This window comes from Penicillium taxi (genome assembly GCF_028828555.1).
Source record: "Penicillium taxi strain IBT 34144 chromosome Unknown utg000001l_segment0_segment0, whole genome shotgun sequence".
Classification (NCBI taxonomy): domain Eukaryota; kingdom Fungi; phylum Ascomycota; class Eurotiomycetes; order Eurotiales; family Aspergillaceae; genus Penicillium; species Penicillium taxi.
Genome location: NW_026643203.1, coordinates 2242909 through 2263461, shown reverse-complemented (window position 1 = coordinate 2263461; position 20553 = coordinate 2242909). Strand labels below are relative to the sequence as shown.

General features: G+C 44.7%; 7 protein-coding genes across 7 annotated transcripts; 5 read left to right on the top strand and 2 right to left on the bottom strand.

Moving 5' to 3' along the window:
- Positions 1-1107: 1107 nt before the first annotated feature.
- Positions 1108-2972, top strand: N7495_000819 (dynein family protein; the record flags this gene model as incomplete). Its single annotated transcript, XM_057203489.1, has 7 exons — positions 1108-1276; positions 1320-1529; positions 1587-1948; positions 2004-2097; positions 2152-2354; positions 2396-2767; positions 2826-2972. 7 exons carry the CDS (start codon positions 1108-1110, stop codon positions 2970-2972), a joined length of 1557 nt encoding a protein of 518 aa, XP_057067562.1.
- Positions 2973-3282: 310 nt separating this feature from the next.
- On the bottom strand, positions 3283-5050 carry N7495_000818 (spermidine synthase; the record flags this gene model as incomplete). The annotated part of the gene is made up of 4 exons (XM_057203488.1): positions 3283-3483; positions 3507-3692; positions 3754-4057; positions 4110-5050. 4 exons carry the CDS (start codon positions 5048-5050, stop codon positions 3283-3285), a joined length of 1632 nt encoding a protein of 543 aa, XP_057067561.1.
- A 287-nt stretch (positions 5051-5337) lies between these two features.
- On the top strand, positions 5338-6014 carry N7495_000817 (uncharacterized protein; the record flags this gene model as incomplete). Its single annotated transcript, XM_057203487.1, has 2 exons — positions 5338-5485; positions 5584-6014. The coding sequence occupies 2 exons, from the start codon at positions 5338-5340 to the stop codon at positions 6012-6014; spliced, it is 579 nt and encodes a 192-aa protein (XP_057067560.1).
- A 482-nt stretch (positions 6015-6496) lies between these two features.
- Positions 6497-8757, bottom strand: N7495_000816 (uncharacterized protein; the record flags this gene model as incomplete). The annotated part of the gene is made up of 8 exons (XM_057203486.1): positions 6497-6633; positions 6727-7000; positions 7057-7755; positions 7816-8163; positions 8233-8268; positions 8320-8467; positions 8529-8599; positions 8650-8757. The coding sequence occupies 8 exons, from the start codon at positions 8755-8757 to the stop codon at positions 6497-6499; spliced, it is 1821 nt and encodes a 606-aa protein (XP_057067559.1).
- Positions 8758-12240: 3483 nt separating this feature from the next.
- Positions 12241-15069, top strand: N7495_000815 (uncharacterized protein; the record flags this gene model as incomplete). The annotated part of the gene is made up of 4 exons (XM_057203485.1): positions 12241-12327; positions 12863-14149; positions 14202-14648; positions 14704-15069. The coding sequence occupies 4 exons, from the start codon at positions 12241-12243 to the stop codon at positions 15067-15069; spliced, it is 2187 nt and encodes a 728-aa protein (XP_057067558.1).
- Positions 15070-15420: 351 nt separating this feature from the next.
- Positions 15421-16229, top strand: N7495_000814 (putative nuclear distribution protein RO10; the record flags this gene model as incomplete). The annotated part of the gene is made up of 2 exons (XM_057203484.1): positions 15421-15642; positions 15687-16229. The coding sequence occupies 2 exons, from the start codon at positions 15421-15423 to the stop codon at positions 16227-16229; spliced, it is 765 nt and encodes a 254-aa protein (XP_057067557.1).
- Positions 16230-17737: 1508 nt separating this feature from the next.
- Positions 17738-18725, top strand: sho1 (osmosensor SHO1; the record flags this gene model as incomplete). Its single annotated transcript, XM_057203483.1, has 3 exons — positions 17738-17962; positions 18020-18142; positions 18195-18725. The coding sequence occupies 3 exons, from the start codon at positions 17738-17740 to the stop codon at positions 18723-18725; spliced, it is 879 nt and encodes a 292-aa protein (XP_057067556.1).
- Between the last annotated feature and the right edge of the window lie 1828 nt (positions 18726-20553).

Below are 20553 nucleotides of genomic sequence, written 5' to 3'. Positions count from 1 at the left end.
GATGGCGGAATCGAGTTAGACCATTTACCAAGAAGTTGTGATAGTTACAGAATGGACACCTTTACACACATCTTCACTTTTTGACTTCCTACTTTCATTGAGCTTTCTTTCGTGGTTGTGGCTGGTTTTTCTTGGCTAAATCAATCTACACGTCCTAACAGTGCTACCTAGAGCGTTTCCCATTTCACTAGGTAGATGAGAAAGATACCTTGGCCCTTGGCTCTCGAATGAACGTTCGAAACAAAAAGGTCAAAAGATAGGCCGGAATTATTTTCTTCAAACTTCAAAGGCAACCATTTAGGTGATACAAGAGGATAGATTTTTTGTCATGGGCTAAGATCCGCATCGAATCCCATCGCGTGCATAACATGATCTACTTCCTGGAAGCTCTTCCAGTGTATATTCTAGACGGTGAAAACTGCGGTTGGTGCCTGTAGATGCAGGGGCTTACTACGCTGTAAGATTTATTTATTACAATATATAAATACTCTTCACTTACTCCTTTTAAACCGTACGTCTTTGTTCTTCGCTGAAGGACTGAATGGGATATAGGTCTATCAGCTTTAGTTACTCCTCAGTTCCCGTTGAATAACCCAGGGTTACTCCATAATCGATGGTATGTAAATCCTAGTGTAATATGACTTGTGTGAAGGACTAAAGCTAATCTTATTCAGAACTAGCTAGGTACAAACTGTGTACAAAATCCTTAAGAGACGTGACAGAGTATGGAATCGAGGATGAAAGGTTCTCTAGTCACGTGATATCTGCTATAAGCAATAATGAAGTAAAATAGCTGAGAGCGGTAGAAGAAGGCTAACCTAAAAAGGACAGTCGCGGAACCATGAAATCGCCAATTGTTTACTTCGCACTTCATACGCAAGCCCCATAATCTGGGACTTTGATAAGATTTGCTCCAGATTTCTTCATTCTAATTCAGGCTTCATTTCGACACTTTTCGTCCCCGTGCTGCCCAATCCAAATCTCCTTCCCCACTTGCTCGTTTCTAGATTCCCCTGACTACGCGCGTGCTCCAACCTCCGCCCCCGGACCCCCGACTTTCCATATCTACATTCTACTCCATTTGGAATGGTTTGTGATTTTTGAGGCATGGTGGGACTAGACCAGACAATGTCATCCAGCCCGAATCGCGGAAAAGACGCCGGTTCCAACAGCCGTCCCGCTAGCAAGGATGGCTCCAAAAAGAACATTTGGTCCTCACTGCTAGATGGTGCCGCTAATGGAAAGCGCTTGCCAGAGAAGAATCTGTTAATTCTCGGTACGTGGTCTAGAATCCATCCGATAAGCTGTTTCACGACTAGCTTTGATCGCGCTCCATGGGGAACACAGTGTTAATTCGGATTTAGGTGGAACTCCGGAGAGTCAAAGGGACTTCTTAGAAAGCTTCTCTGCAGACACGTCTGCAAATCCTAGCTTGGTGAATGATAAGCGCAAGGGAAAGACACCGCCAATCGCTAACCAGCATGCCCTGGGATACACATATCGGGATGTTCTTGACGCCGACCATGAAGGTATCCTGATCTAACCATATCTCTTTCTGGAAAGTAAATTCTAACACTCTCACGAAGATACATTGGCGCGCGTCTCCGCCTACCTTCTATCCGAACCTGCTCCGTCCTTTGCACCTCTCCTCAAACCTCTTCTAACCCCTCAATCCGTTCCGGAAACGTTGGTAGTAATTCTTATGGATTGGTCAGATCCATGGACATGGCCTCGGCGACTAAGAGAATGGGTCCGATTGCTTCGTTCTGTGCTCGTATCGCTGGATGACGACACAAAGATGGTGATGGAGGAGATCATGACCGAATGGCGCGACCGTAGAAGAGGAATGGATACCAACGCTACATCAACGAGCGCAGTCACAATACCACTAGGACCAGGTGAGTGGGATGAGGGACTGGGAATCCCAATGTGTGTTGTTTGTCAGGGAGTAAGTCGATTCGATCTATTATTCTACCAAAGCTTTAGTTGCTGACCATATGCAGGCGGATAAGATCGAAAAACTGGAGAAGGACCACGGCTGGCACGAGGAACAGTTTGATTTCATTCTTCAGTTCATGCGAACAATCCTGTTGAAGCGTGAGTTTCAGGTTCAATATTGTGAACAATTGTATGGCTCTAACAATTATACAGATGGCGCGTCACTCATTTATACCACACCTTTTCTTGCCAACTCTCTCCAGAGCCTGATCCACTCATCATTGGGCATACACTCTCTTTTGAAACGACAATCATTAAAACACAATGTGATCGACCGTGACAAGATCCTCGTACCCTCCAACTGGGACTCATGGGGTAAAATTCGAATTATTCGTGAAGGATTCGACATGGAGGGGGTATCGACTGCGTGGTCAATTGAGATTCAAGACCCCCCGAGCCATCGGACTTGCTCGCAAATACCAGCCAGGAAAATGAAGATGGGGCAGATGACGGAACAAGTGCCGTCGTTGTGTTTGAACAGACCATCAAAGATCCCAAGCGCGACTTGACAATCGCTCACCCCAGCACCATGAATGGAAATAAGATTGAGGTCGAGACATCCGACGCGCAAGGCTTCTTGAATCAACAGCTTGAGAAGCTTGACCAGCTCAAGGCCGAAGACGAGAAGGATCGTGCCAGTCAGCCAATTCCGCAGCTGGAAATGTCGCCTATGGACGACCAAGGCCGTGTCAACGAACACATAGGCCCTGTCCAGTTTAACATGGGCGGAATTCAAGTGGATGCAGACGATATGCTGAAGAAACTTCGGGTAAATTTTACCATCCTTGTGCATTGTCTTTCTTTCTTGCTAACATACTTCTCTACAGGACCGTGAAGCTAGTCGAATTCAAAGAAAAGATACTCTTCCCTCAACCCCCGGCGATGAGAAAGCGCACAACCAGGCACTAGCGAACTTCTTTGCTGGCCTCGTTAAGAAACCGGGTGCTAGTCCCCGTGGAAGTCCTTCCTCTTGAATCTCGTTCGTTTTCTTTTCCCAGGTTGTATTTTAGCTGTCCCATCGCACATATGGAAGTCAATTTTGCCGGGCTTAGAGCGAGACAGCCTCGGAGAGAACTGAGCTTCTATTTTTACTCTCTCTTTTTTTTTTTAGTAAATCCCGTTGGCTTCTGTGGAGTGATAGACAATGATACCAATATGAGTTTCTTCTGATATTCAATTACTCTAGTTGGTAGTAGATATTGTTATGGATTACAACTAATAATTGGAGATTAATACAAAATTTAAGTTCATCTGCCCCAGATCTTTGTTTATATGTCGAAAATTTCACCAGTTTTCCCACACGGCATCAGGGATTACATTTCGCATAATCTCCCAGTGCTCGATAGCACCACGATCCTGGAACTTGTGCAATCTTCCGACCTGCTTCTGAACGAGAACCTGTCTGCCATTTCTGGGAATATGCTCAAAAATGGAGGCATCGATCTCGTGCGAGGGAGGGGAAGCAGGTAGCTTTCGCGAGACTTGCTGCGTAGGTAATCGGATTGCACAGGGTTACGGAACTTAAGGGGAGTGCCGGCGGTCTTTTTGCAGAACAGAACCAAGTTGGTGAAGTTGGGGGTTTCCTCGTTCTGGCCATCAGTATGTTCGCGGAAGATACGGCAAGATGAGAAGACGGCCTTAATGGTGCGGACGATGAGAGCAGTGGGATAAAGGGTCAGATCTCCGGCATAGTTCTGGGTTTATCAAGTTAGATATCCGATTTGGTTACATATGTGATTTGAAGTTGAAACTTACGATAGCAATAACACCGTCATCCTTGAGCAGATCGCGTAGATCTGTCAAGAATTCCCAGGTGAAAAGCTCGGCAGGCTCAGCGCCACCGGTGAAAACATCATGGACGATGTAGTCGTACTGAGATGATGGGTTTTTCTGGGCCTTTTTGACGAACTTGGTTGCATCCTCGATGGCAGAAATATGGTTGGATGGAAGGTTGAAATACTCGGTAGCAAACTTGTACACAACAGGATCAATTTCAACAATCGTTGTCTCAATTCCGTGAGCCATCAAAGCGGCTGGGGTGGTGCCAATTCCAAGTCCACTGTTAATAATTAGTTGTCAAAAGTCAAATGAATATCATCAAAGTGGCTTACATGACCAGCGCCTTGCTAGATGCATCCTCACGGTGAACTCCATGGTCAGGCTCTACTAATCGAACTGCTTCGAGCATGACAAATACTGAGTAGATCGGATCTTCCACCTGGGGAAAGTAGCCAGGGGTCTTCTTGATCCATTGACCACCGAGGAGACTGTGGTCGCATCGCATCACTCGGTATCCGTCATTCTGGTTCTCCAAAACCGAGAGATATCCAGTAGTGGACTCCTTTCGGGCCAAAAGAGAAAAGCCCTCTGCGCTGATAGCGGAGTTCACGCCACCGATACCACCCAGGTGTACATCAGATGTAATCGAGAAGAGCAGAGAGGGGATTGCCAGAAGTAGCAACTTTGTCGGAGGAACAATGAACGAATACAAAACAGCAATGATGAATTGCATACCAGCTCGGGAAAAGACGATAGTGACACCAATTGCGCGGGCCAAGATGTATCGAGCAATATGCTCACTCGTGGTATAGATTACATAACAGCCAAGAAGGGGCACATGCTCCGCAGCAACCTCGCCACTAGATTCAAGATGAAGAGAAGATTGTATTTGCTTACCGGCAATAGCAACGGTCAACGTGATCAGAGGGTAGTAACCGAACAGTTCAGTGATAACTGGACCAGCCGGGTTTCCGAGCTTAGAGCTCTGCTGCATCACAAAGTATTGGAGGGTAGGGGTCCAAAATGCAAGAACAGGAAGCATGTATGCAGCAAGGCGACCAAGGCGCCTTTGGATTTGATCCTTGAGGAACCATCCAGCGGCCGCAAAAATGGCCACTCCATAGCCGTGGAAGATATGCGACGGAACAGAGCCATACACAGGAGACAGGACCATCAGCATGACGGGCGAGTAGAAGGCTGCAAGAAAAAGCAGTGCAACACCGGTTCCGAATCGATAGCCATCGGCCTGGCGGATGAACTGCGTGATAGACATTATTTTTTCAAACTATCTGAATGTCGGTGATGTAGATATAACGGAGCTAGCCCCGGGTGTATCTGCGGGGAATCAAATTGTCAACATGTGTATCCAAAGCAATGGCACAGACCTGCCGGATAAGGGAATTGTATACTTACAAGCTCAGTTATCCAGCATACCAATTTCTAGGTAGCTTGAATTTACAAAGGGGAAGAATAGGGTGGCAGAAACAAACTCTCCGCCCAGTTCCGCAGTAGTAAATCGGATCCGTCCTCAACCCCACTTGGAACTGAACAACAGTCAACATGCCACGTTTCCCCAAGGATACAGGATTCCAGACTAGCGAACATAAACCTGAAGATGTGAAGAACCCATCTGTTCAGTCCAAGAACCGCCGAAGGCGATATCTGGACCTGCATCCAGAGTATTTCTCGGCAGAGCTCGAACTAGCCGGTTTGCTTGCTCCTTCTGCCAAACACGGAATCCAGTGTTTCGAGAACTCAGTAGCGCTGGAAAATATATCCAGCTAACTAATATTAATCCACTTCTAGACCCATTGCTTTACGATCGTCTTATTCGCCGATTTCTGACACCACAGGAGAGAGAAGCACAGGGCCGAGAGAGGGGCTTCTCGGGCGTGCTGCAGGCAGATTTAATGCGGTCTGAAGCCAAGATGGAAGCGCTTGCACAACCTGATCCCCGCTCTATGTTCAGTTATACGCGCGGTCCCAATGGAGAAATTCTTGCCGAAGACCGAGATGATATCCCCTCCAGCAAGGAGGAGGGCCAAAAGCGCTGGCAGTGGGAGATGAGTCTACGTTTCATCAGAGGCGATGATTCTGATTTTGAGTACAAAACCGTCGATCAGAACGATGAATACGATGATTGGTCCATGCATCAAGACAAATACTTCGATGAGGAGGAGCCTGAGGTCGATGAAGATTCGCAGCTTGAGGGCGAAACGGGTATTCAAGATTTTTGAAGTGCATAAAGCTCCTTGAAGATGTTTTTGAATTCATATCCCAAGTTTTGAGCAGTCTGCCGCCTTTATTGGAGATATCGTCTACTCACATCTGCTATAAACATTGATGCTCTCACTAGAGATCATGCTGGCTCGCGTTGGATGGGCTATACTGCTACAGCCACCGAGGAGAAATGGCACAAGACCTAAGCCCGAGTCGTACGATTTCACGACTGAACCTTATCTAATGAAATATCGAGTATACACTTCCTATCTGGCTGGACTCAGACGCCTGTCAAGAGTCCTCGTCGGCTCAATGAAATAATGGGATGTGCTCGGAATAACATAAATTGCATTTCAATAACTTACATATCAATCAATATAAACAAATAAACTTCGTCACATGGAAGCTGATAATCGATCTTTAATCCAAACTGTATGAATTCATGTCATAAATGCAGGCCTTCTTATCAAAGTCACCCCACGGGACTACTTCAAAACAATCAGACATCGGATGGTTTTGCTTCCTCTTTCTCTAGAAGTTCGATAGCTTTCGCCCTAAGCTGGAACTTTTGTATCTTTCCGCTTGCCGTCTTTGGGAAAGTCTCTAACGGTCCAAGGAAGAAAACATGTTTGGGGACTATGGAAAGATGAATCAAAGTCAGCTTATATAGATCTTCGAAGGTTCGAAATTTCTTTTAGACTCGAACGTTTGGAGAGCATTGGAACTTACCCAGATGATTACTTAGCTTCTCCCGCACCCATTGCTGAATTTCCTGAACAGTAATAGATGCCTCTTTCCGAAGGTTCACAAAGGCAGCAACAACTTCACCATATCGCTCATCTGGTATGCCGACAACAGACACGTCTACGATCTCGGGATTTGCTAGCAAGCAGTTCTCAATCTCCAAAGGGTGAATATTTTCGCCACCTCTAATAATCAAGTCTTTGATGCGGCCGGTAATAGAGATATAACCATCCGGAGACATTGATGCTTCGTCGCCAGTCTAGCAATATTGTTAGATCCATAATCTTCAGCTTTGACAGCTCAGACCCAACTTACATGCATCCAAAGTTTCCCATTCTCGTCTGCGACCATCACCTCGGCCGTTCTCTCTGGATCATTCCAATACTCCTTCATCAGCAGATAGCCGCTGACGGCCAACTCTCCGCGTGTTTCAATTGGGAGAGTTTCTGTGATATCTTCAGGGTTTACAATCTTAGTTTCAACATGTGGCAATGGCCTTCCCACAGTATAGATTCTTTTTTCGATTGGGTCGTCTGTAGTAGTCATGGCAGAGACGGGGCTGGTCTCTGTCATGCCATAGCAGATTGTCAGCTCCGTCAGGTTTAATATGCTATGAAGTTTTTTCATTAGCTCTGCGGGAACGCTGCTCCCTGCTGCGATACCGGTCCGTAAATGTTGAAAACCATCCATAGATATCTTGCCTGATTCAATCAGGCTGATTTCCTCTAGAAACATGGTTGGAACACCATATAATGCAGTGCATTTCTCTTCTTGAACTGATTTAAGTGCGGCATACGCATCAAATGACTCGGATGGGAAGACAATGGCTGAACCATGCGTGACTGTTGCCATATACCCAAGAATGGAACCGAAGCAATGGAAGAGCGGCGGTGAACAGCAGACGATATCATTTGGGGTGAGAAGCATGCGGTCTCCAATATGCGAACCATTATTCAGGATAGATCGATGGCTAAGACATGCTGCTTTTGGCATCGCCGTTGTGCCAGAAGTGAACTAGTTCAATTGTGTTAGATTAAAGATATCGTACCTGGTGAATTGTAAGGTTCAAATTACCTGAATATTCACAATGTCATGCGGAGAAAGATCTCGCTCCATCAAGGGCTTTCTATCTGCAGATAATTGGGAATCGATTGAGGAAAATGATGTTAGACTCTTGAAAGACGATGCATCCATACGGCCGTCGGAGTTGTCAACAAGGATTATTTCCTTTAGTGAAGGTACCAAGGTAGAAGTCAGTTTAGACGCCGAGAGATCCTCGACCAGATGTTCAAGAAAAGGTATATTGCTGCGGGGACTTCTGCGAGGAAGATTGGACTCTGCATTTATGATGAGATGGCTCGACTCAAGGTGTTTCAATGCGCAGACCGCTTGATCGATGTTGAACGATGGATTGAGTGGTACCTTATTTTGGTGTTAGATGCATGTATGTATTATAAAAAATCAAGTAGGATTGTTTATTGAGGAATTTACCAGGATGCCTCCGAGTTTGAACAGTGCGTATGTAGCCTGCGTACCTGTAAGCTATGGTTCCGGATGACAACTTTCGATTTAACATACCACAGCATATTCCATGCTGTTCCCAAGCATAACACCGACTCTGTCACCTTTCCTGACTCCGACGGACTCTAGCCCTCTGGCTAGGGCATTGCTTCTGGCATCTAGTGATGCATAGGATATGCGATCATTTTGATGTCTCGATATGACACTACAAAGAAGATGGATTAGATTGGTGGTTGTGTGATTTTTAGCAGTGAAGTATTGCTGACGCTGTTCTGTCACCGTGATCTGCCACTATTTTGGCGAAGTGTTGACCGACGGTTGATTCAATTAAAGGTGGCTTCAAGAAGTGTTAGCCAACGACCTGATTCTTGATAGTCACTAACTTACATTCGAAGGCCCTCGATTATAGCTCTTTGTCAGCAATCCTCGCTTGGACATAAGCAAGGGGTATTGTTTCCGGCGAAAAGCTTGGATTATCCTTTGCCCTGCATGCATGGTGATTCAAATATCGAGGACTTTGAAAAAAAGAAAAAAGAAAAAAAAATTATTCTCCAAACACATCAACTGAGGAGCAGATGGGCATGCGTAGTACAAGATTTGTTACACAAGGTGGTGTACAATTTCCTACGACTAAAATGAATGATGCAATAGAACTATGGAAGCTTTCCCCGCATTCCGCATTTATACCTAGGTAAATTTGCGGGTATTGGTTGACCCGAGGCTATATCTACGGATATTATATAGACGAGGTTCCTCGGTAAATAAATTTGCACTAAAGCAGAGATATTGATGTCGTCATCATAATCAGTATATCCTGCATTCTGAGGCAGTTTCTGGAGTCTCTTGAACTGATGGGTGCCTGAATCGGCGATGTAGTCCACGTAATTCAATCTCTGTCAGGGCCCCAAAGTATAAATACCCAAATCGGCGAATGATGGGAGTCTTGGATCTTAGTAATGATCTCAGAGATGTAAGAACTAATATCTAGGCTCTTTTGGTGTAACGATGACGTTTTTCAAGTTGCTACACTCAAGCCTATCCACATCAGTGAGACAGTAGAAATGGCGTATCTACATGCATTATGTGGAATTGAATAGCTACGGTTAGCATTTCGAGCCGGATCTAACAGACTGAGGCTGTAAGGCCGATGCCAGGTTGCACATTGCTAATCGATTTGATATATCCTGAAAATTGGCATGAACTTTCTGATTGTATCTTCTAGCGATATCGCGTTTTAAAGTGTCAGTTTTTTGCGATAGTATTTTTCTACTATAGAGAATGCCTTCATGTCATTCAAGGCCTCCTCGAAAGGCTTTGTCCAAAGACTGCTATTATAGTAATTGTCGGTACACCTGTATCAAGAGTAGAATAGCTATTCGATAGGCTAATGCCCACTTCTAACACCTATTACAGGTTGCGCTTTACGCCCCTATAATATCTTGTGTCTCTGAAGTGGTTGTAAAGTCTTCTTTTCATTCATGGTGAGAACTAGCTATTTATCTTACAGGTTGCTCTTCTGTCTGAGACGAATGTGTTCCATCGTCTAAGATAAGAGAGCCGGTGAAGACGGGACATCGTATTTGTATGGACGTTGATCAAGGTTGTTGCTTGATGCACTACGAACAGGGGTTCGTGATGTGGTCTAAACCGGGGTGTCGTTGTTCGATATCCTAACAGTAATGCTATAAAGCAAGACCTATAGCATCATTAGAAATATGTCTTTATCTTTAGAAATCAAAGAAAGCACTAAGAGTGAAGTTGACGCTTCCATCAGCCATACTGCTATATTTAAGCTCTTTAATGTAGGGTTCGATCGGAGTCGCCATTTTTTTTACCCAGGCCCTGACCCGACCATTTCTAGCATCATTTCTAGCATCATTTTTATCGTTTCTGCACTCTTTATGGTCGTTTTTTGGGGGTATACTTAGGATCATATAGATTATTATTTTGAATTTTCTTCACAATTTCTCGAATTCTTGTCCCTTGAGTGCTGTGCAAGTAGAGCTTAGGTGCTTTAGAAGGGAGCCAGTTCTCGTTAGCCCTGCTAGCTCATCAAGCACATCTTTGAGTCCTTTATCGGCCCACTGATGCATCATCTTGAGTAGAGTATCATGAATGGTATGATAAAGCGGGGTCTTAGTAGATTATCTAGCGACAATGGATTAGAGTGTGGCGTAGCTTCCTTCTAATATGCTATTTAAGCGACTTAATGTTATCATCAGTCCAGAGCTCAAAGTGTTTTCGAAATATTTCCCAAATATCTCGATAGAAGACGTAAATTTCAGTATAAACATGAATCGTCGTGAGAACAAAGTCCAGGAGTGTATCGGCATCAACTGCTATTGGATTGATTCCTTACCATATCTCTTGACTCTCTCTTACCAGTCGGGACCTTGGGGCCCATATTTGGATGCCATCTCGGTCCTAGGGATTGGGAAATAGAAGGCACTAACCCTTAATAGAGAGGAAGTGCTTGGGCTCCAAAGTTGTGCTCGCCCTTGTGGCGATCCTGAAGATGAAGATTAGGCTTCAAAAACTGAATAAAGCGATGTAAAACGAGAAGCTTTGATGGAGATGATGGCAAAATGGTGTTAAAATGGCAAGATAGTGGAAGGAATAAGAATTAATTTGATGATGGGTTAGGCCAAATATCAAAGGAACTGAATACAATATTAAAGAATATCAAAGAAAACTCATGAGTGTCCCTACTACGTAGTAGTTATTCTTGTAAAGTAAATCCCAAACGAGCCACCACAGGCGAGCCGCCACCCCAGAACACCATAGTAAACTCGAGAAAATTGAACATCATATTTCAACAACCACCAGTTGAAATGATTTCAAATCTTGAATTTGGATTATTTGTAGTTAATTAAATAAATATATAGAAAGAAGGAATAGGAAATGATCGAGTAGAGTGTACTTAAAGCTAAAATAGATAAATTACACTGTAATCTATAATACCACCATCATATATTTATTTAATTTAGTTCAAATGAACTGATTCTTTGTGAATACTCTTATCGTTATTCCTCACTGAATATATAAATTATATCAGGGTTATGGTTGTTGAGATGTGATATTCAATTTTTTCGAGTTTACTATGGTGTTCTGGGGTGGCGGCTCGCCTGTGGTGGCGGCTCGTTTGGGATTTACTTTAGCAGCCCTCTTTGAATATTCATTTTATTCATAGTACCAATAAGATCATCTTTCTTTTAAGCCTTACACCATTACATCAAATTTTAGCCTATTCCATCGATCACCCTTGATCCTATGACTTCTTTCCGGTAGCAGCAATATTTCTTATATCAGCCTTAGTGTGTCCACATACAATAGAAGTCTAGACTCAAATGAATAAAGAAGAGCTGCATATGTATTAGGTAATATTGAGAGTTTTTGAAGCCATTCAAATCTCCGAATTATGAACACTATTTTTCTATAGTTACATTTCTTAAAGTACCACCATCTTTGCAGTCCACAAATGTGCGAAACTTCAGACATTAGCAAGAATGTAAGTCATACTTAGGTAAATTCCCAAGGTTATACCGCCCACAGCTTCACCCAGCCGGTAGGCACCTCGTCATCGGATTCCTCTTCTGCTCTTCCTGATTATACCATTAAATATCAAGCACAACGAGACGGAATACAGAGTACAGAAGAGAGCGTGAGATGGTGGAATAGTGGGGCTGAATTATTGTGTCCATTTATTACCAGAAATCACTTAACTAGTGGTGGTTGAGCCAGCCTCCAGGGCACTTATACTCATCCACCTCAACGATAGTTGCCGAAGTGTGCATGTCTGAACTGACGTAATAAATTGATGTTTGGCAGTATTAGGCGGTGTATTAGACGCGGTGCTCTGTAGTGGGGAAAGCCCTATCGTATCGCAACTGAATGTTCTTATCCTTTCTTTCCGTTCCTCTGACATGCTTCATATCTGTTGACTTCTTCATTGGCTTGCAAGCCTAAAACTTTGACATCATGCCTTCCGAACCTGACGAGGAGGCTATCGCAAGCTTCGTCAACATGCTCTCCACGACCCGCGATAAGGCAATCAGCTTCCTAAAGGTGAGCTACACATCTCACTCCTGCGTCGCATATGTACACTTGTGAGGATGTGTCTAACAAATTTATCCTACAGGCCAATGACTCTGATCTTCAAAAAGCTGTTAATGCGTATTTTGAAGATCCGATGGGTCCTCAAACTGAGGTGAATTCCTTCCCCCGCAATATTTCCAGACCATAAGCTGACCAGTTATCTCGGACTAGTCTTCTCTTTTCGATAATAACTCAGCCCTGAAACGTGCGCTTGAATATTCAAATTGATGTTAGTATCGCTGACTAACTTTTTTTTTCACCTAGCCCCTGCCTTGTTCTATGACCGTGATGCATCCCGAGTTCCAGCAACCGCTCCACCATCTCGACCTCCATCCCGAGCTAGCCTTTCTGGTGAGCTTGAGTCCAATGGAAATTCGCGATTTGCTCTACCCACACTGAATAACCCTGGTGAGCAGCTTCTCTAATTCCATTATTTTGGGTCTTATACTGACTTGCTTGCTCTATTGAAGATACATGGTCTCCCAGCGGCTGGAACTCTAACGAGACTTCTTGGTCGAACACTGAGCGCGAGAATCAAGAGCTACAACAGGCAATGGAGATGTCACTCAACGAAGGCATGGGGTATCAGGAAACTGGAGTCGTTACGGCGGCTACAGCAGGCGCCAGTAGCGAACCCCACTTTGGCAAAGCGACGCGCGAAAATTATGATGATTCAGACTGGGCCATGACTCTATTTAATGAGACAGCTCAAGAGATTGTTGTCAATCTTGAGCCCGAAGACCGTAAGAAAATCGGCGATGAGCCGGTCTTTCTTCGTCCCACGACAGGCGGCCTTCACCTTGGCGGATTAATTACGATTCTACATGGAATTCCTCTTGCCCGAGAAGCTCTTCTCCTGCGGAACAAACTGCTCTACGACTATGGGGGAGACTCACAGTGGTGGAACGGCCATGAGATAAACCTGCCCAAGATCGTGTCCTTGCACGAAGGCAATGACAATACCGACTGGGAAGATGTGATTCATGAAGCACAACGACTGATGGCGTTTCTGGATTCTACTCAGCGTGCATTTGGAAGCAGTGATGCGCTGGTACACATCAAGCAGGAGACCGACTCCTTTTATTCCTCTGACTCAGAAGAGGCTGTCTCCCGGTTCTTGGAAGCCTGGCACTCCGCAGCGGAGCGAGCAGATCCGAAAGGTTCATTTTCGACGGTTTTCAAGTCCCTAGCTTTCAAGAAATCTCCCTTTGATGACGAAAACTATGAACCTGAAGCTAAGGAGGTCTTCATTCTTGAGCCTCCTGTTGAGCAGGAGCATGGCCAGACATTGTACGATGTTTTGGATAAATCGATCTGGTCTGATCTCCCCAATTGCCCAGACTTGGATGATGTTTGGTTGGAACACGTGAGCGATGTGCTCGTAATGAAACTCGATGCACCCCAAAACGCCAAATCCGTGGATGTGAAAATTCCGGCTGTATTCTATCCAGATCGCTACTTGAGTAGCCATCGAGAGCTTTCTCGCGACTTGCGTACTAAGAGACTTCAGGCCCAAGAGCATTTGATGAGAATCCAGAGCGAAATCGAACGCTGGACCAAACTTCCCAAGCCGTATGATGAAAGCAGACCAGATCAGACGCGAGCTGAGCTCCTCGAGGGATGGGCAAACTTAGTACCTGTCGTGCTCAACGAAGCCATATCACGACACACTGACCTATTGCGACATATGCCTGACATGATGAGTATTGAAGCTGCCCAGGAAAAGGCAGAACGGATTCCGCGGCTACTCCGAGCGAAGCGGGCCAAACTAGAGCTCAAATTGAAAGGTATAGTTGCTTATGCACCTACAATCATGGCCATGGTTACTAACTGATTGATTAGAGCTAGAAAATAAGAAGCAAGAGGCCATAGAAGCCTTGCGAAGCTACTCCAAGTTTCTTACTGAGCCATCCGACTCATCCGACTCACCAGTTTTCAAATACATGCTGCGAGGAGTTTGCACCGAGCCACATGTCACCTACGTTTCGAAGCCTTCTGATACCAGTGACTCTGACGGTGTGATGGAGACCGATGACGATCAGACTCCATCGCATCAATGGTGGCGAATCAGTTTTTCTACCGATGATGGTAAGACCCAGCAGGCAGAGAAGCGACAGGCAAACAACAATGCATCCCAACAGAATGGGGATGTCATGGGCTATACTGCTCGAAAAGTGCGAGAAATCGAAGTTCTCCGGGCCGCTCGCGAGGAAGGCCGGTCAGTCTTGCTGGTATATGCCAGTGAGGCGGCTATCAAGGCTCCAGTGAAACCACTACCCCCGCAGTTGTTGGTAAGTGTCTAAACTTCCGTTGAGAACGAATGAGCATCAGTTGACCCCAAAATAGGGATTTGTGACCAGAGACAACGAGGCATTCGCCGCTGAATGCGAGGATAGCAGGATGGAGATTGAGCAGATCCAGGACAATGACACCCACGAGCAGCCCTCCAACGATCAGGTTAGTTTCTTTGACACTGAATGGTGCAAGAGTGAACAGACTCAAAACAACGATACCCACGAACAGCCCTCAAAAGATCAGGTCAATGTCTTTGACTATGAAATTTACAAGAGCGACAACGAGGACGAATCGAATCAAGAGATGACAGAGAAAGATGGACCGAGCCTCCTAGCAGGCACTGTCATGCAAGCAGATCCGATGCGCAAAGCATTAAGCGACAATGTGGAAAACGGCCAAGACCGTAAGGGATTTTGAACCAAGGATCAAAATAAGTGATGAAGTAGGAAGGTGTACTGGCCGAGCCGCCATTGAATGTGGAAAACGACCTGGGGCGTCCAGGGGACTTGAGCTTAGGATCGAAACGACTGATGAGTGAATGAACTATTTAGCTCAGCGAATCAGTGATTCTCCTGAAATTCTGAGCTATGAAATCCATGATATTGATATCAAACAAACCCATAGATCCAAAGATCCACCTACGACGTAGATGTAGTGTGATAATTGTCTCCATGTTTGCCGTGTTTGCACTCTCTAAATCGGGGCAGTCAGACATGAATGTTCATGAGACTTTCCAACCTTATTACCACTTAATTAACATTTCCAAAAATGTCCATAGAAAGCGATATGCTCGCTGGAGCTACCATCGAGCTCCTTGAGGCACGTTTGCGACGCCTGACCTACCTCCTGGGCGGCGCTACAGACTGGACAGGGGTGCCAACCACATCCAAGAAACCTTCCTCACTCGATGAAACAGTATCGCGGCGACTGGCCAGTCTAGAAAGGAATCTGGACAAGCTAAGCCGGAGTGTCCCGGCCGTTAGAGATGTGGTCCAACTCCGTAAGTTCGACCCGGCGCATTGTTTACATTACAGGCAGTCTGGCGCGTACGATCGCACCCACCCAAGCATATACTCAAGTATTCTATCTCGGGCTTTTGGAAGGCTTTGAGTCCTTTCTTTTGTCTGAATACGCTTTTTCAGTTTACTAACCAGGCCAATGAATTTCCAGACGACCGCTATCCAGACCTTTTCCAAGCACCACCCCCTCAAGATATCCCCGAAGGCCTCTCAACTCAAACCCTCGCCTCTATCGTCCTCTCATACGCAACCGCTTTCCCAGAGACATCATCTCGCCTCACATCTTTGAATGACTTGCCTCTCCCCGATGCTGAGAGCTCGGCTGCACTGATCGAGCTACAGCCCCAGATGGACCGACTAGCACAAGTTCAAGCTAACCAGGCGGAAATCATCTCTGAGCTGCGTGTACGGACAGCACGAGTACTTCAGCGATGGTATGAGGTTGGGCTTTTGGGTAGTGGGGAGTGCTGGGCAGAATGGGAGGGTCGACTTGAGGATGTTGAGCGGGAAGTGCGACGGCATGAGGTGTTGAAGGAGAAGAGGGAGAATGAGATCTGATCTATTGGCATGAAGGAGTTGATTCTGTAAACTGCGTTTTTGTCTTATCTTTATTTTATGATATCCTCTATTTTGTCAGCGCTTTTTGATCCCTAAACATCTAGATTGTATTGAGCTGACGATTGCAACCGAATGTTCTTGAATCCGAATCCGCATCCGAATGCCGAGTCCAGCACTCGAATGATACTATGTTCCTTAGAAGTACTCGTCAGGCTCCCTTGTCTTGGGTCCATTGAATGAATCGGCAATTATGACCCATCTTCCCCCCATACCTCATGGTTGTTGATACATATCGGGTCTTCATGACCCAAGTAGTTAGGTATTGTGGCTGGATGAGAAATGTTCTTACTCCAATTGTACTAGAGTAGTCTCGAAATGAAAAGATGGTATCTTAGGTACATTCCATACAATTAACAAGAATGTTGGCACAACATATGATTTTACCCCGGATTCCTCATTCGTATATATGAACATCTGGGCCGAGTGACCTATACGGTTTAGCGTACATCATACACGTCTCATTCCATCTGGCACCATGATTGAGGATTTCTGGAGGAGAGTTGGAATGAATTACCATATAGTCGTACGGAGAGAATGGAGAGAAATTGGCCAGATTGTTCACGGACCACTGGAGTAAGATACAAAGATATTCATAGACAGATCAGTAAAGTAGTGCACATACTATTTGACTGCAGGGCTGATAGACAGTGATAGGTAATTGAGGCCTCAAAGTGGATGGATTTCGACAGGGCAGATTAAAAATTGAGATAGAAGCCAAAGCACGGTCATAAGAGATAAAAACAAAATAAAAGTGGAAACTGGATACAAATGAATAAGGGCATTCCATGCATTCCAGGGGTGTAGAAAGAAGAGAGTGTGTTTTGAAGCGGGATCCACTGCCACTCTTCTCTTCTTCTCTCCTTCTCTCCTCTCTTTCCTAAATCCTCCTTTTTCCGCCCTTCACAACCGACATCTTCATTCTCTTCTTCGGCCTGGTGCTGTTCCTTCCCTCGGCACTAACCTGTTACTTCGTTTTCCTGTCTTTAAATATTTCCCAACTACGCCTCTCGTTTTCGGCCTTCGGTCTTTGTTTAATCTAAAGAGGTAGATCAGCCTCACCCGCTTTGACTCGCTGTACCCTCTGTTTTCTCTTCTATTTTATGTGCTATCAAATACAAAACCACATGGAAATGGAGATATGGACATGAGGGATGATGCAGGAGCACACCTTTGGTGGACCATCTGTTCGTAATCCAGGCTGACCAGGCGCAGTTTAGTCTCTTTCCCATATCCCTGCGACCGTCAGCTCTGCGACTCTCCCTCTTCTTCATTCCAACTGGAAAACCAAACATCAATCTCAGCAGGATTTTTTCAATTCAATCTTTTCATCCTGTCTTTTTTCAAAATCGAATCATTTCTGAAATTACCCCCCAGTCTAAACTCCAATATTCTGCGCATTTTCTCGACCTTGTGTTTCTGGCAACGAACAACGTTAATCGACATTCAAAATGGGAAAATTCCGCGCTAGTAACATCCTGGGTGACCCCTTCGCACTTGCGACTCTGTCTATCTCCATTCTAGCATGGCTGATTGCATTCGTCTCCTCTGTTATCGCCGATATTCAATCAGACTATCCAAACTACTCTTGGTGGGCCAATTCATATATGTTTTGTGTCATCGTGGGGTTAATTGTGGTCTTTGGCACCGATACGTGCAATGTCTATGGAGTTGCGGTGAGATCTTCGCGCCTTTCATCCAATACCTCCAAATAATAGCTGATAAGTTTCTAGATTGTGGGATATCTCGGATGTGGTCTTGTCCTATCTTCCTTGAGTGCAAACAACTTGGTTTACGATAGCCAAGGGTCTCAACAAGCTGCTGGAGCAGGCTTCATTCTGCTCTCGATGGTCATTGTAAGTATGGTTAGACCGGTTAGTTCTACAGATTCGTTAATTCTTTTCATAGATCATCTGGATCTTCTACTTCGGCTCTTCACCCCAGGCTACCCACCGCGGTTTTATCGATTCATTCGCCCTGAACAAGGAGCTGCCTGGAACCAGCGATTACCGCGACAGCCAATTCAACAGCAGTGCATACAGCACCAACCGCCCAGAAGTTCGGGCCACAAGTAACACTCCACAAATGTACACATCTGCCCAGCTGAACGGCTTTGAAAGTACATCTACCCCCGTGTCTGGATATCCCGGTGGAAACCCCGGAGATCGCAACTCAACACAACCTCGATTTGGAGCCACCCCAAGCCCAGGCCCAGCCGCCAATAACGGCCAAGAGGGCGAAGTACCTCAACCGACCGATTACCCGTATCGGGCGAAGGCAATTTATTCGTACGACGCAAACCCTGAAGATGCCAATGAGATTAGCTTTGCCAAGCACGAGGTTCTTGAAGTGTCCGATGTCAGTGGCCGATGGTGGCAGGCTCGGAAATCAAATGGAGAGACTGGCATTGCGCCGTCCAATTATCTCATCTTGTTGTGATCACCACATGATGTCTAATATTCTCCATATCTTGAATTTCTACCCTTTCTGTCGCAAAATCTGTTCCCAATTGATACCCTTCGGATCTTCCCTCGACGTGTCTGTTTTTCTGGTTTCTAACGTGATGTCTTGATGGTCTCTTTTTTCTGTCTCTGTTTTTCCATTTTGGCCACTGCAATCTTTTATTGTTTTTCTCTATTCGGAATACTTTATCCGACTTTGAGCATTCTTTTTTTTTCATTTTATATTCTCTGCCCTTCAATAGTCCCATCTCCTTATGACCGGCACTATAGGGCTTACAGACAGGGTCGGTTTAAATCTGGTAATCTTTTCACCGAGCCAGGATATGCATCTTTTCCATTTCTACCCTGATGTTATTTACCAAATAGCGCTAGGATACCATCTTTGAATGCACTCTGATTCTTCTACTGGTTATAAATCGATTTGAAGGACTGATGAAGTGACTTGTCTGCGCCCCCTCTTGTCTCAGTTAGATGAATCTGACACTCCAACCCGCATTGAATCAAGCCCCACAGGCTGCTGATCGAAGTTCCAAAATCTTGTACAATCATCTAGTTGATTGTGGATTGCCCCGTCTCCACATAATGCCGGTCTAGACCATTCACCTACTGATAGCCCCGGAGCCATTGAATCTGTCTGCCTGTGATTTATTTCTACCCAGTTTGGGTATTAGGCTGTCAAGTATAATAATCTGATAGTTGAATGCTTTTATTATTTTCCTTGAACTTGATGAAATCGAGCTATTTAACGATGTTTGTATGGAGTACCTGGAATTATATGGGGAAGGAAGGAAATGAGGTTCTTGATTCACAGATATGATTGGCCCAATAGAATTAAGTGGGAAATAAAAATAAATAAGTGGTCCATAATTAGTTAGTATTAGAAAGAACTTGAGTCGGGGAAGAAGATGGGAGGACATTAATAAACTATCAGAATCAATGCAGACTGTAAATAAGAGACAGTTTGTAATAATATGTAAAGCTCGTATTCCTGCCAACTATAGATCGGTACATTAGATAAATTAGTCACTAGAATTTGATCATTAAAGGCAAGTACCCTCGATCTATGCCAAAAAAGAAGATAAAAGTATTTTTACCAAAATGGAACAATCTCGCACCGCCATAATCAAGGCCGTTTATTAAAAATAAAATTGGTAGCTTCTCTGTGATTGAGCACGTTATACTTGGTGCAAGGGCCAAGTTAATCTTGGTGACTATTTTCCCGAAAGGGACATGAGGTGAGTCGAACTTGTGGATTATATACTTCGGTTGAAACCAGTTTATTACAAACTAAATGAGAAGGCGGTTCGTAGTAACAAAAATATCATGTGAACACTCTATGATCTAGTCTCAATATCTAAATATATTTTTTTAAAAACAGACTCAATTTTCCTGTCTATACTAAGAATCAAAATACATAAGTAGTATTTTTACATCTTTCGGCTTCTGTCCCCCAAGCTTCCACCCATGTAGGTAGTAGCCTCCGATGTCTATACAGATAACCTATAAACTGGTTCCAAGGTTGTTTCCCTAATCCTGAAACGGGGACTAGAGCTGATTCAACTAGAATCTCCTCCTTCTCTGGTTAAGACCTTCCAAGGATAGGATCGTCAATATTATTAAGATCATCTGAAATGATCTCATATGTTAGGGTAAGATTGGAACTCCTCTAATTAACCTGATCTGGAATCCAAATCTGTAAAGTTTTTAAGATCAGATACAACTTCATCAACTAAAGGCTGTATATCATCAGGCGGCTGTAGCTTAGAAAACCGAGACTTTGTAGACTCAGTAACCTTATCTTCATG